Source organism: Haliotis rufescens, unplaced genomic scaffold (genome assembly GCF_023055435.1).
Source record: "Haliotis rufescens isolate VD_foot unplaced genomic scaffold, xgHalRufe1.0.p SCAF_10, whole genome shotgun sequence".
Taxonomy (NCBI): domain Eukaryota; kingdom Metazoa; phylum Mollusca; class Gastropoda; order Lepetellida; family Haliotidae; genus Haliotis; species Haliotis rufescens.
Window position 1 is genome coordinate 5,435,515 of NW_025963780.1, and position 13,110 is coordinate 5,448,624.

The 13,110-nt window shown below is 39.2% G+C and overlaps 1 protein-coding gene across 5 annotated transcripts in view; it reads right to left on the minus strand.

Moving 5' to 3' along the window:
• Positions 1-2,029: 2,029 nt before the first annotated feature.
• Positions 2,030-13,110, minus strand: part of LOC124148049 (PDF receptor-like) — a 257,692-nt gene continuing 246,611 nt past the window's right edge. For 4 of the 5 annotated variants that reach the window (XM_048386698.1, XM_046518981.2, XM_048386699.1 and 1 more), the window contains 3 exons: positions 12,801-12,981; positions 10,624-10,761; positions 2,030-7,725 (listed from right to left, as the gene is read on the minus strand). In XM_048386698.1, the coding sequence (XP_048242655.1) occupies positions 7,519-7,725; positions 10,624-10,761; positions 12,801-12,981 (526 nt within the window). In that variant the 3' untranslated portion in view covers positions 2,030-7,518. Of the gene's footprint in view, positions 7,726-10,623; positions 10,762-11,283; positions 11,380-12,800; positions 12,982-13,110 lie in introns of all 5 variants that reach the window. The other variant, XM_046518982.2, reaches the window with a different exon arrangement.

Here is a 13,110-nt window from a genome sequence, read left to right on the forward strand (position 1 = left end):
TATCTCTCGTGCACGATGTTTCGGGGCATTTAAGCTGGAAGTAGTCCTCCCCCTGAGCACCAAATATGTTCCCTTCTTGCTAATGTGTTTCTATAGGCGTGTAATCGGAATGTTTGCTCGGATTGGCAAAGTCAAAACAACGTATTTTGGGGCCAAGAAGTTTAACTTAAGCTTCAGGCATATCGATGATCTTATATCGTTCTTATATCCAATTTCCTTCCACTGATTTACCCACCTGAACAAGAAATAAAGGAGACCAGTGAGACCGCCTCATTTGTTTCATATTTAGATCTATGCATAAAGGGTTAGAGAGACAAAAATCTCCCCACAAGACTGTATGATATGAGGGATGACTTCAACTTGCCAACTGTCAAGGTTACAAGGCCTCAGAAAAGTTTTATGGTAGACATGTGGAGGACATTTCCAATTGAGACGGGGGAGGCACGGGTGGTCCAGTCGTCTAAGGCGCCGAGATTCGCTGTGCAGAGTTTTGTCCCTTGGGCACGCCATAAACCTATGATTGTGGGCTCGAATCCCGGTTCGCCCCAATTATGTTTCTAGGTTTGTCAGCAACATACCCGTGCTCGTGGGTTTCACCGAAGTGGTAAACTTTAGGGATCTGCATCACTTCGGGCTTTTCCTCCCACATTAAGCTGACACGCCGTGATATAACTGGAATACTGTTTAAAGCGGCGTTAAACCCAACTCACTCACTCACTCACTCCAAATGAGACGCATCAGCCACAAACATGATGTCCAATGCAATTCCCTATTTGTGGTGAACAATTGACTTGGGTTTGCATGTGTTTGTGACGGGTGCCAACGATGGGGTAGGATCCGCTTACCGTTTCGCGAATACCTGATATCAAAACGATTTTATTGTGATTCATAAACACATGCACATGATCCAGGCGGAATCGTACAATCGATTCTGCTTTTAGTAGACATTTCTTGTTGCTGTGGAAATGGTTTTATCAGTTTTATTTGGTGTGAGACAAAAACTAGGATTCACAGAAAGTTTTATGCACGGAATGGACCTTATTTCGCTTCCGTATGTGATTCCGCGTTGCTTCCATTTGGGAGACAAGCAGCACTATTACATCGCATCTTAACCGTATGTATTCACGGGTGATTGAGTAACGCAGGGTATATAAACCCAGGAAGTATTGACAATGAAGCACAACGGTGGTATACAGTACCACGACTTAGCGATATCTGAGATATTCATGAAGCTGTTGAAAATTCGACGGACAATGTCTCAGTTATGTTTGAAGTTAATAAGCATACTAAACAGTAATTTGATAAATAGACGTCACCGCGCTAAGTATAGGAAACTCGGCATGTATGTGTCACCTTTAGCGATTCTTCCAATTGACCACGTGTTTATTTATGGTCCGGTGGCTAGTGGCGACTTCTATTTTTTCTGTTCAGTTTGGACCACCTGTTTATAAGATGCGCCTGCCTATTCGGGGAAATACCCTGATTAATAACAATCGCACATAATGTAGTAGGAAAATTAACTATACAGTCCACACTTTGTTTGTAAATACACTGTGCTGATGCATTACTGATTTTAGCGTCTGTAATTATTTTTCTTGAAACAATAACATAACTGTGACAACAGACAACGTTTTTGATGCTGTGACTACATGAGTGAGTGAGTATGGTTTTACGCCGCTTTTAGCAATATTCCAGCAATATCACGGCGGGGAACACCAGAAATGGGCTTCACACATTGTACCCAGGCCGGGAATCGAACCCGGGTCTCCGGCTTGACGAGCGAACGCTTTAACCACTAGGCTACCCGACCGCCCCTGTGAGTACATGAAACAATGTTGTGTATTCTTTTTTTATATTTTAATGGACGAGAGAGCAAATGGTAAACGTGATTGTTTGTTTGTTGTTTATCGCCGCACTCCAATATTCCAGCTTTATGACGGCGGTCTGTCAATAATCGAGTCTGAATCAGACAATCCAGTGATTGACATTATGAGTATTGATCCACGCAATTGGGATGAGATGACATGCATTAACCAAGTCAGCGAGCCTGACCACCCGATCCCGTTAGTCGCCTCTTACGACAAGCATGTCTCCTATTACGTCAAGCATGTGTTGCTGATGCCCTATTCTAACCCGGATCTTCACGGGTAGCAAACGTGTATAAGAATTATTTTGATATTGGAGTGAGTCATTTGGATTTAACTCTGCTTTATTTGAGAAATATCACATCGTGCTTTAATATCGGTTTGACGGTCCTTGTCAAGATAACGTAAATATAGACATTTTTTGTTATGATGAAGATCACCTGATGTGATTAGGCTAATGTAGACATGGGCCAAGCAGGGTATGATGGGGGTATTTTGCCAATGATAATAATCTCATAGTATGAAGGATAACACAAGTGCAAAATAAACATTATAATATGAGCAGATATATATACCAAATGAATGTGTCGATAAATGTACATTAACCCCGCCATGTCGAAGTTACTAGGTGAAATGTAAAATACCACAGAACCTCTAGTATAAGGGACTGCATAACTCACATGCAGTATACATTGGACCGACAATTTAACATTCGTAGGGAAATGTTGAGATGTCTGGAAATGTTGCTAGCAATAGAATATTTTTGTCAGAGTATCCACTGAAATATCTGATGTAAACCCGACGCAGATTAGTATATGACCCCTTAAAAACATCTAGATTGAGATTAGGTGTTTTTCGACCATAAAGAGCAAACAAAAGCTGTTGTGAGCTAGTTCTATAACCACAAAGCGCAAACAACTGCTGTTGTGAGCTAGTTCTAGGACCACAAAGCGCAAACAACTGCTGTTGTGAGCTAGTTTTAGGACCACAAAGCGCAAACAACAGCTGTTGTGAGCTAGTTCTAGGACCACAAAGCGCAAACAACAGCTGTTGTGAGCTAGGTCTAGGACCACAAAGCGCAAACAACTGCTGTTGTGAGCTAGTTCTATAACCACAAAGCGCAAACAACTGCTGTTGTGAGCTAGTTCTAGGACCACAAAGCGCAAACAACAGCTGTTGTGAGCTAGTTCTAGGACCACAAAGCGCAAACAACAGCTGTTGTGAGCTAGTTCTAGGACCACAAAGCGCAAACAACAGCTGTTGTGAGCTAGGTCTAGGACCACAAAGCGCAAATAACTGCTGTTGTGAGCTCGTTAAATAGATGGAGAAGATTCACTCATTTTACCACCAATTGATACAATAATAATGTTAATATCCTCATACACATTGAACACAATGATACACATAACATGAGTGTCAAAGTTACAGGAAGTATATCACAGTTTTGCTCGAATATAAGAAGGCAATAAGACTCTGTCCATCAGTCTCAAGAAACAACTCCATCAGTGTCCGGAAACATCTCCAATTATCAAACAAATGAATGTTTTCATTCTAATTTCCATTTCGAACTATGTCGAACGACGGTCACTTCTAGTAGCCAGCCCAGGCGCAGGTACTCGTCGTTACATGGAAGTCCCTTCACCCGGATATTGCATTACGCCACCCAGGTATTTCGTCAGGGCATGTCGATATTTCTTCACGACACATTGACATTTAATCACTTCGTCTTTATGTTTCATAACAATACCTGCGACAATCGTCACTGCGACCAGATGTTTCATACCTGGGTATATCGCCACTTCAGCTGAATGTTTGAGAACAACATTGGGGTACATTGTCCCTTCAGGTAGATATTTCATAACAAAAAATACCTGGGAAAATCATCACTTCAGCTGGATGTTTCATAACACTGTGATATATCGTCACTTCAGCTGGATGTTTCAAAACGCTGGGGTATATCGTCACTTCAGCTGGATGTTTCATAACACTGTGATATATCGTCACTTCAGCTGGATGTTTCATAACGCTGGGGTATATCGTCACTTCAGCTGGATGTTTCATAACGCTGGGGTATATCGTCACTACAGCTGGATGTTTCATAACGCTGGGGTATATCGCCACTACAGCTGGATGTTTCATAACGCTGGGGTATATCGTCACTACAGCTGGATGTTTCATAACGCTGGGGTATATCGTCACTTCAGCTGGATGTTTCATAACACTGTGATGTATCGTCACTTCATCTGGATGTTTCAGAACAATATCTGGCTACATCGTCACTTCCGTTGTATTTTTAATATCAACACATTGCTATGCCGTCACTTCACTGGGATATGTCGTCACTTAACGTGGATGTTTCGCATCAACAATGGGATATGTCATCCCTTGAGCTGGAGTTTTCACATCAACACTGGGGTATATCGTCTCTTCACTTGGTCAATCGTCACTTCACTTGGGTATATCGTCACCTCACTGGGGTAATTTGTAACTTCAGCTGTTCATAACAACACCTTGCTATGTCGTCACTTCATGCGGACGTTTCTTAACAACACCTGGCGATGTCACTTCAGCTGGATGTTTCATAACAACACCTGGCTATGTCGTCACTTCCCGCGGATGTTTCACAACAACACCTGGCTATGTCGTCACTTTAGCGGGATGTTTCATAACAACACCTGGCTATGTCGTCACTTCAGCTGGATGTTTCATAACATCACATGGCTATGTCGTAACTTCAGCTGGATGTTTAACAACACATGGCTATGTCGTCACATCAGCTGGATGTTTCATAACAACACCTGGCTATGTCGTCACTTCACGTAGATGTTTCTTAACAACACCTGGCTATGTCGTAACTTCAGCTGGATGTTTAACAACACCTGGCTATGTCGTCACTTCAGCTGGATGTTTCATAACACCACATGGCTATGTCGTAACTTCAGCTGGATGTTTAACAACACATGGCTATGTCGTCACATCAGCTGGATGTTTCATAACAACACCTGGCTATGTCGTCACTTCACGTAGATGTTTCTTAACAACACCTGGCTATGTCGTCACATCAGCTGGATGTTTCACAACAATAACTGGATATATCGTCACATAGCTGGATATTTCATAACAATACCTTGGTACATCATCAATTCATATGGATATTTCGCCATGTCACCTCGATGTGTCAATATATAGATATTTCGTCACCGTTTGAACTTCATGCTTACCAAAACTGTAACCTCAAAGTCATCATCAGTTCGAAATAGTCATCCGTTCACCGGCAGTGGATGGGTACCTTGTAGGATGAGATGGTAATTTGTCTCTTAACTTTCTAGCGCCTCACAGGGACCTAATCCCCAGGGATCTGAGAATGTAATTCGTGTTCACACTGATCCTTTGCCGGGCATGCTTTAGAGGAGGAGCACTTTGATCATGCTTTAGGGTGTGGAATTGACCTTGTATAAATATGCACATTATCAAATATGCATATACATTGTATTATGTCAGTGATCCATTCATAGAATTTTCACCGATATATTCCCTTTTATGCCCAATGAAATATGTTTCATCGGATAATCGAGACTGGTTAATCTCTGGCGTTGACATTTTATTTTTATAACCAATCCAGGATATATACTGTATACCAATCTAGAATAGTGTTAATTTCATTTTTTTTATTGATTGATTATTTTGACAGTGATACAAATATAAGCAAATTTGACATTTTTGCCAACGTTATTGTTCATAATGAATGTGGAATAGAACGAGTTCAAAGGTCCCTTGCATTGTATTGTCTTCATCTGGAGATGATACTACACATGTTCCAAAGGTTCAGAACTTCCTTGCGGCCAGTGTGTTTCTCCGGTATCCCTTTGGTGTCCTAAATTAACCTTTGTTACATACAAAGTACAGGTACATACTTTATCAGGTTCCACATCATGACATTCTCGTCAAGAAAACTCTCCAACATAATTCAATACCATTGTTGTCTGTCTCTAAAGCCTGACGCAACGTTGAGCACGAACATACACAGGGATTTAACATTCAACAGCCCTGTCATCACAAAATAGCAATCACAGATTGCTTATCAAATATACCACTTCCCTTCCCTGATAAGAACTGTACACTGTACAATTAACAGTACCTATGTATATGAACACATAATGCCATTTAGAAAGTGGTCAAATGTAACAAATGATATTTTTGGGATAACACTTTCTTAGTAAAGTACAGGTTCTAGTACTTTTTGGGGTTGAGTCCCATCAGGGACGTTCGGGTTCGAATCCCGGATAGGACTCAACCCCAAAAAGAACTAGAAATATAACATTTGTACACTTATACGGACATGTGCCTGTGTTTCATGTGCAGTATTTGTTATGTTATCTAAAACGGGCGCCTGACGGGTTGAGAGGAATATCACAGTATAAATAGAAAACCTGAAACAATCTCTATAGTATATGTGTACACGTGTCTTATAGGTATTGCCGTTAAACGTAAACCTTCAAGGCTGGTTCTTGTCAAGCTTCCGACGAAAATGTAGTGGCATTGTTAGCAGTTGTGTGCGCTTGAAGTCTACGGATTCGGATTTCCAGTGGTTGTTGTGTCACCTTCCGATGGACCTGTAGTTTTATTGTCAGTAAGTGTGCTAGTTGTGTGTGGATTTGGACTTCCAGTGGTTTTTTTGTCACCTTCCGATGGTCCCTGTAGTTTTATTGTCAGTAACAGTGCTAGTTTTGTGTGGATTTGGACTTCCAAAGGTTGTTGTGTCACCTTCCGATGGACCTGTAGTTTCATTGTCAGTAAGTGTGCTAGTTGTGTGGGGATTTGGACTTACAGTAGTTGTTGTGTCGCCCTCCGATGGACCTGTAGTTTTATTGTCAGTAAGTGTGCTAGTTGTGTGTGGATTTGGACTTCCAATTGTGGTTGTGTCACTTTCGGATGGACGTGCAGCTTTATTGTTAGTAAGTGTGCTAGTTAAGTTATTGTAGCAGCAGTGTGAGGGCTTGAAGTCTACGGATTCGAATTTCAAATATTTGTTGTGTCACCCTCTTGATCGACATTTAGTGTTATTGCGAGCTTGGAATGTAGGTGGTCTTCCTTGAAAAATCTACGGATTTGCATTTCCATTCTTACGGCTTTGTGGTATTATGACATCGTCAGGTATTGTGCGAGCTGAAAGTCTACATATATAAATTGACCCTTGAGGAGTAGTAGTTAGAATATAACATCGGTTCAACAACCCACACTTTCTATTCCACAAGTGGACTGTCGATTCAGTTAGCTCCAGGCGTTCGTTCAATAGTTTATCCTTCTCAAAGTGTGCAATGTTTCCATGGAAATGAAAACCACTTTATTCCGGAAGGTCCAAGTTGACACTAACCAGCACATTACAATCTAGCCTTCAGAGTCAAATGCTCAGTGAATGTCCATGTCATTCACTCTTTTTTGAAAATAGTTTGTCTTCTCAACTGCCCTGGAAACACAATCGCCTCGTGCCACTATCACAGTCACCAATCCATCTGTATATCTTCATAATGTTTAACAACCAAGTTCCTTTATTATAAAGCCTGTTTTAATCCAGTCTCTATATAAAGAATTAGTACTAACAACGTCACACGCTTTCACATCAAGGTCAACCAATATGGCGGCATCGGCTTTGCTATATTCGCTGTTCGTTAATTTCTTCAGTATTAACTCCACCAAGGTTACTTGTTTGTCGAATACTCTTGTTGCTTCCAGTGCTGTCTTTAAATAACGCCCGCCTTATACCAAGGGCAGCAGCACCTGCTCTCTTAGTAAAAGGATCCCGAATGAGAGGTTGAACATGTCCATTGACTGTCATGGAGGCTGCGGTTAGGTTCTGTTTCTGAAATTAACAAGAGTTACACAGGTGAATTGTCGGAAAATATTGGCCTATCATCATCAACGATCAATAAAAAACAATGTATGAATTCTCCCCGTCTAAAGATTATCGCTAAAACGATACGACCAAAACAGCTCTAATTACGTTACTTCTACTATATTGAATTTCAAAATCGATAGCCATACTGAGTGTAATCGGAGACACATGTAATTGTCCGTAATGGAATTGTTGATTAAATGGGGATAGTTTTGGAACTGCACCCTTCTGAAAACATGGTTCTAGGAAATGGTTTTAATATATTCTTGTCTTAGAATCACCCACAAAATGAGCTACTACTGGAAATATTGACAAAAGGGATATACTAGTAAATAATTCACATATAAACCTATTGGTAAGAATAGGGGTAAAACCTTATAGATATTACTCAAATGAATTTCAAATCATGTTTTCAGGAACATAATAAAATGTTTCGATCAAAGTAATGTATCAAGCAGGCATGCAGTCTTAGTCCAGAAGTTCTGGCCAAATGCATGTTTGTAAACGTGTACAAAATACATGTGCAATGCAGGCATAATTTCATGCACGAAAACTCAAATTATAGAATTAGAAACTCACTGACAAAACAACTTGCATTATCACATACTATAATTTAACATGCAAAATGTATTACACGAGTAAATATAAATGAATTAGTAGCATGACATTCAAAATCTATACAATACAAAACGTGTGCTCCTAATTCTTCAGCAGTCAAACTTTCCAAACTCATTTCAACCAAAAAGCGTGATTCTATCAAAATGACTATTGCTGTTAAGAATAATGTGTTCTTGAAATAATAAATGTGAATAAAATACATAAAATAACTCATTCCAGCCTAAGACCTGCAGAAAGCGCTGCTGACGCTGCTACAAACTAAGTTTGGTATTCATCATCCCTGGTTTCGATGGATCATTTATCAATACGTTGAACCGCGCGGCAAAGGCCAATGTTGATAACAAAATACATAAATGTTTCGGCAACCGCATTGTGTATCTTTAGAACAGCACGTTTTAGGGTTAATGCAGTATTATGGGACATCTTAATCCGCTTGTGACCCGCAAATTAAATGCTTACGTCTCTGCCAAATAATAATTTAGTTTCATTGCACATGTGAATAGTTCAAATAATGCCTTTGTAAATCAGTGGCATTATGCGATGACAGATAATCTTGATTGATGATATTTAAGAATTGAAATGCTTTCTGGTCGCCCTGATATTATAATAATAAACTGAAAACCGAATTTTCGAAAAAAAAACTGATTATGGTTATTCAAAAATGAAATTTGAACCTTCTTAGACTTTTGCAATGACAAAATGTTGCTGGAGTCATCTTCACTCCAACATTAAGGACGTGACTGAGCTTTGAACAGTGAGGTCACAGTGTGTCAGCAAAATACGACAGGAAAAGGTGGCGACATGCAGATCTTAAACAAATAACACTTTGTGTGAACCACAAGCACGGGTGCGGTGCTGATAACAAGGAACAATAATCAGGACAACTCTCGAATTCGAACAAATGATCATAAGATTCTGAAACGCCAAAGTGACGCAAGTTGCTGCGACGAAAAGCCGTGATAACTCCTGCCCTCAACTCTTAGTATGAGTGTACAGTGGACAATGGACAATGATACTTTGATCATCAAGGTACCTAAAACCTATCCAAAATCTTTATTCGGCACTGTCTAAAGAAAATACCATCTTCTAAAATGTTGGTTACATTTCAACTCGGGAGGCAATCAATCAACGGAATAAACACTTAGAAATATTCTTGTAATTTAAAAGAAATTAAAAGTTATTCGAATTTATTACAGTATTTTAGACATTTTGGCATAAGCGTTAACAATCTGGAAATAACCCTTCATGCCACGTTTCTCAAAAGATGGAAACAAAAGTTATCTTTCTCGTGTTGCCAATGGTGCATGCGTACCATTTTCGCGAACATGGCGTCATCGTTAGACTTTTGTATTATTGCATCTAAAGGAATATTTCGTAAATTGCTTACATTGTTCTTTTTTTGTGAGATGGTGACGGAGAGTGATATTTTAAGACACCTACGTTTATATGTTTCTTTCGAAAAGGTCGTGATTGCCATTTGGAACAACATAGAGATAGAAGCTGATCCGTCGAAAACCGAGGATGACGAGCATAGTATGTCTCTTTAGTAACGAAACAATTTAGATGGACTTGATTCTCGTCATTTCGTATGTAAATTCGCTGAAACTACTGTTTGAAATATAACCCATGACAATATTGGCCCTGTTCGTTAACTCATTAAAAGAACACTGTGAGATTTTATTACCGTTCGGATAAATGAGGCTTGTTCATTGCCTAAAATATGCAGGCTATTGTTTTTTAACATGTTCTAGTTGGCAACAGAGCTGAATATCGATAATTGGTCCTACTCTACTGAATTTTCTTGCCAACTCTCTTTCATTTTGCACATGCAAAATAAAATAATAATTGAAAGGTTGTCATAAATAATGTCAGCCAATTCCTACAAACGAGTAGATTAAAACATATTGTGGCATCAATACTTCTCAAAATCACCATTATAATACTTTAACTTTGTGAGTGAGTGAGTGAGTGAGGGTTTTAAGCCGCTTTTAGCAATTTTCCATCCATATCGCGGCGGGGGACACCGGAAACGTGCTTCACACAGTTTACCCATATGGGAAATCGAACCTGTGTCTTAGTTCTGACGATCAAACCCTTAACCACTGGGCTGCACGTCCCATGATTAAGTTAAACTAGAGCCTTTTTGTTTTTAGTGCTTAATAGTTATGAACTCTAAACCAAAATAGTCAAAGTGTGTGATCATGTGCTCATGTATCGGTGACGTAATGACATTACGTACACATGTACCTGTGACGCGGAGGTGTGAGATACCTCGCTGAAGGATGTAAAGATGCTAAGTGATCTGCTCATGCGTCTTAAGCTTGATGTATGTATGAGCCTACGTTGTCGATATCTCTCCCAGTGCCTCCGTATTGTCACTCGTACCTGTTGCCATAGAAACACTTGTCAATATCCATTAGTCTACATTACTATCCCGTGTACATTTCAGAGGCAATTTCAATCACAATCTGAAACGATTTTATCGTCCATGTAATTCAAATCAATACCATGAAGGCTCTCACACGTGATGTAGTACATGATCCGTCCGAAATGATTTTGTAGCCACGGTATTTTTAAAAAAAAACTCTTCTTGATCATTACATTAATTATCAAACAAAAAAATCTGATCAAACTGTAATGAAATTGCCTTCTGATCTATGTTTCGATTTGGAACGTCTCCTAGAATTGATTTTTAGAAGTTAATTGAGTCTTGAATAAACCATGAAATCATTTGACTGTAGTTCCAAATCGATACACGTTAGGTAAGTCATGCTGTGCAATGGTGCTCATATAACACAAGAATGCAAAGTTTGAAAGTTAGACTGCGCATGTCCTAATCTGTGCTGCATGCTGGTAGCCAGACAACGTCATGTATATTTGTGTAGGACGTCATCACTTCTTGTGTACCTTGTTACTTCCGTTTCGCCATGTTACCGTGGAATAGTCGAGAGATGCTGACGTTGGGTATCTTCGACATAACTGTCTCTGTAGGGTTATTTGCACCTAGGTTCATTAATATTGGAATGATAAATGCTTTTGTTTGTTTCTTTGCAAAACAGACAACATATGAAATAATTAATTCTGAAATGCTTTATGATGCATCTATCTGAAGATGAAACAATACAGACGTTACTTTGTAAAGTGAAGCACATAAACCTGTGTAGGGTCGTGTCCAGTTAGGGTAAACCGGCTTTACGGGGTTTCATCTTACTTCATTTCCACATCAGAGCATATATGCAGAATATAGACACATAATCTTTTGATGTGCTTATAAATTTTGAATTAATATCCCGTTGCGAAAAAACATCTTGGCATAAAAATACAAATATAAAATGCTTGAGATTTGGTTTCAATATAATAGTTACATAATATATGACACACTTATGTCATATAAATTCATGTATATAACACGGTATTAGTCGTGGGAAATAAATCAAAATACGTGTGTTGTTAATCAGATTGTGTGCTTCATTTTGAAGTAACTGAACCACTTGTGCAAGTGTGATATTGTGCAATCATATTATGATATAAGTTGAAATAGTAGACATATATATAAATACAGGTACATATTTGTAAACCATTGTTCTTATATCAGTTAACAGTTTCATCATCCAACAGATTCAATAGCTCTCTTATCAATCTTATCATACTTTCATTCTTTTCAACGTCCAGTCATATCTACTTTGTGTTGGTTGGCTTGTCCAATCCAAGATACAATAATGAACTGATAGTAAGTCGTCTAATTGTGCTCATATGTTTTAATTCTCTCTCCCATTCCTAGCGCCAACGCATGCAGTGATGGACTACATTTCAAATTAAACTGCTCAAATGAGCTGAACAAATTAAATCGTAATTCATTTACTCAATTATGTTTTCAAGTAATCTAAATAAACTGCTTCTCTATTCTCCCATTCACTAACGGCTACTCGATCACTTCTCGGCTTCTAAACACACACCAACGGTTATAGGGGCACAATGCTCCATGGTTTTAGATTAAATTCCCGTCTCGGTCTCGACAATTAAATCGACATTGTATAATGAGAGTAATCCTTTATGAATGGGACATTGATAAACATAGTAAACACTGAGCTAGCAGATAAACTGGTGGGACTGTCATTGTCACCGAGCCTAACACCCATCACCAATTCAACCATGGCTGCATAACTGTTGAGACCAATCAAATTTTCATACAGTTATGGTCACAAGGCACCCTTTCTCTCAAAGGTTCAAATCACTGAGACAATAAGTCCATAGACAATAAATTGGCTCCTTGCACATAAAAGTCATGTTCTATCAAAATATGCATCTATCAAAATATGTACATGTATGTAAAACCCTATCAAATCACGTTGGCAAGCCATTCCTGAGTCAGGCCAACCTTTCAATGAGATATAGTTACAGCGTAGGAGTGGTATTCAACTTACCTCTCCATTTAGGAAGCAGTAGAGCAGTGAGATGAAGAAACCTTCAAATGAGATGAGGAAATGTGCGCTGAATGCCCACACACCAAACTTGATGATGTTGTCATGACTCGGCTCTATCATCACGACAAAGTTCGTTATACCAAGCAATGGTAGCAGTACTATTGCCGCCTTTACTGCTTTTCTGAAAGCGGAAAAACAAAGTGGTAATTAATCATAACATTGATAAAAAAAACAAGTTCATATATTCTTGGGGTCCGGTTTGAGGAGAAGAGGCTGAGGTTTGGTTTCCAGAAATACTGGAATAAATAAT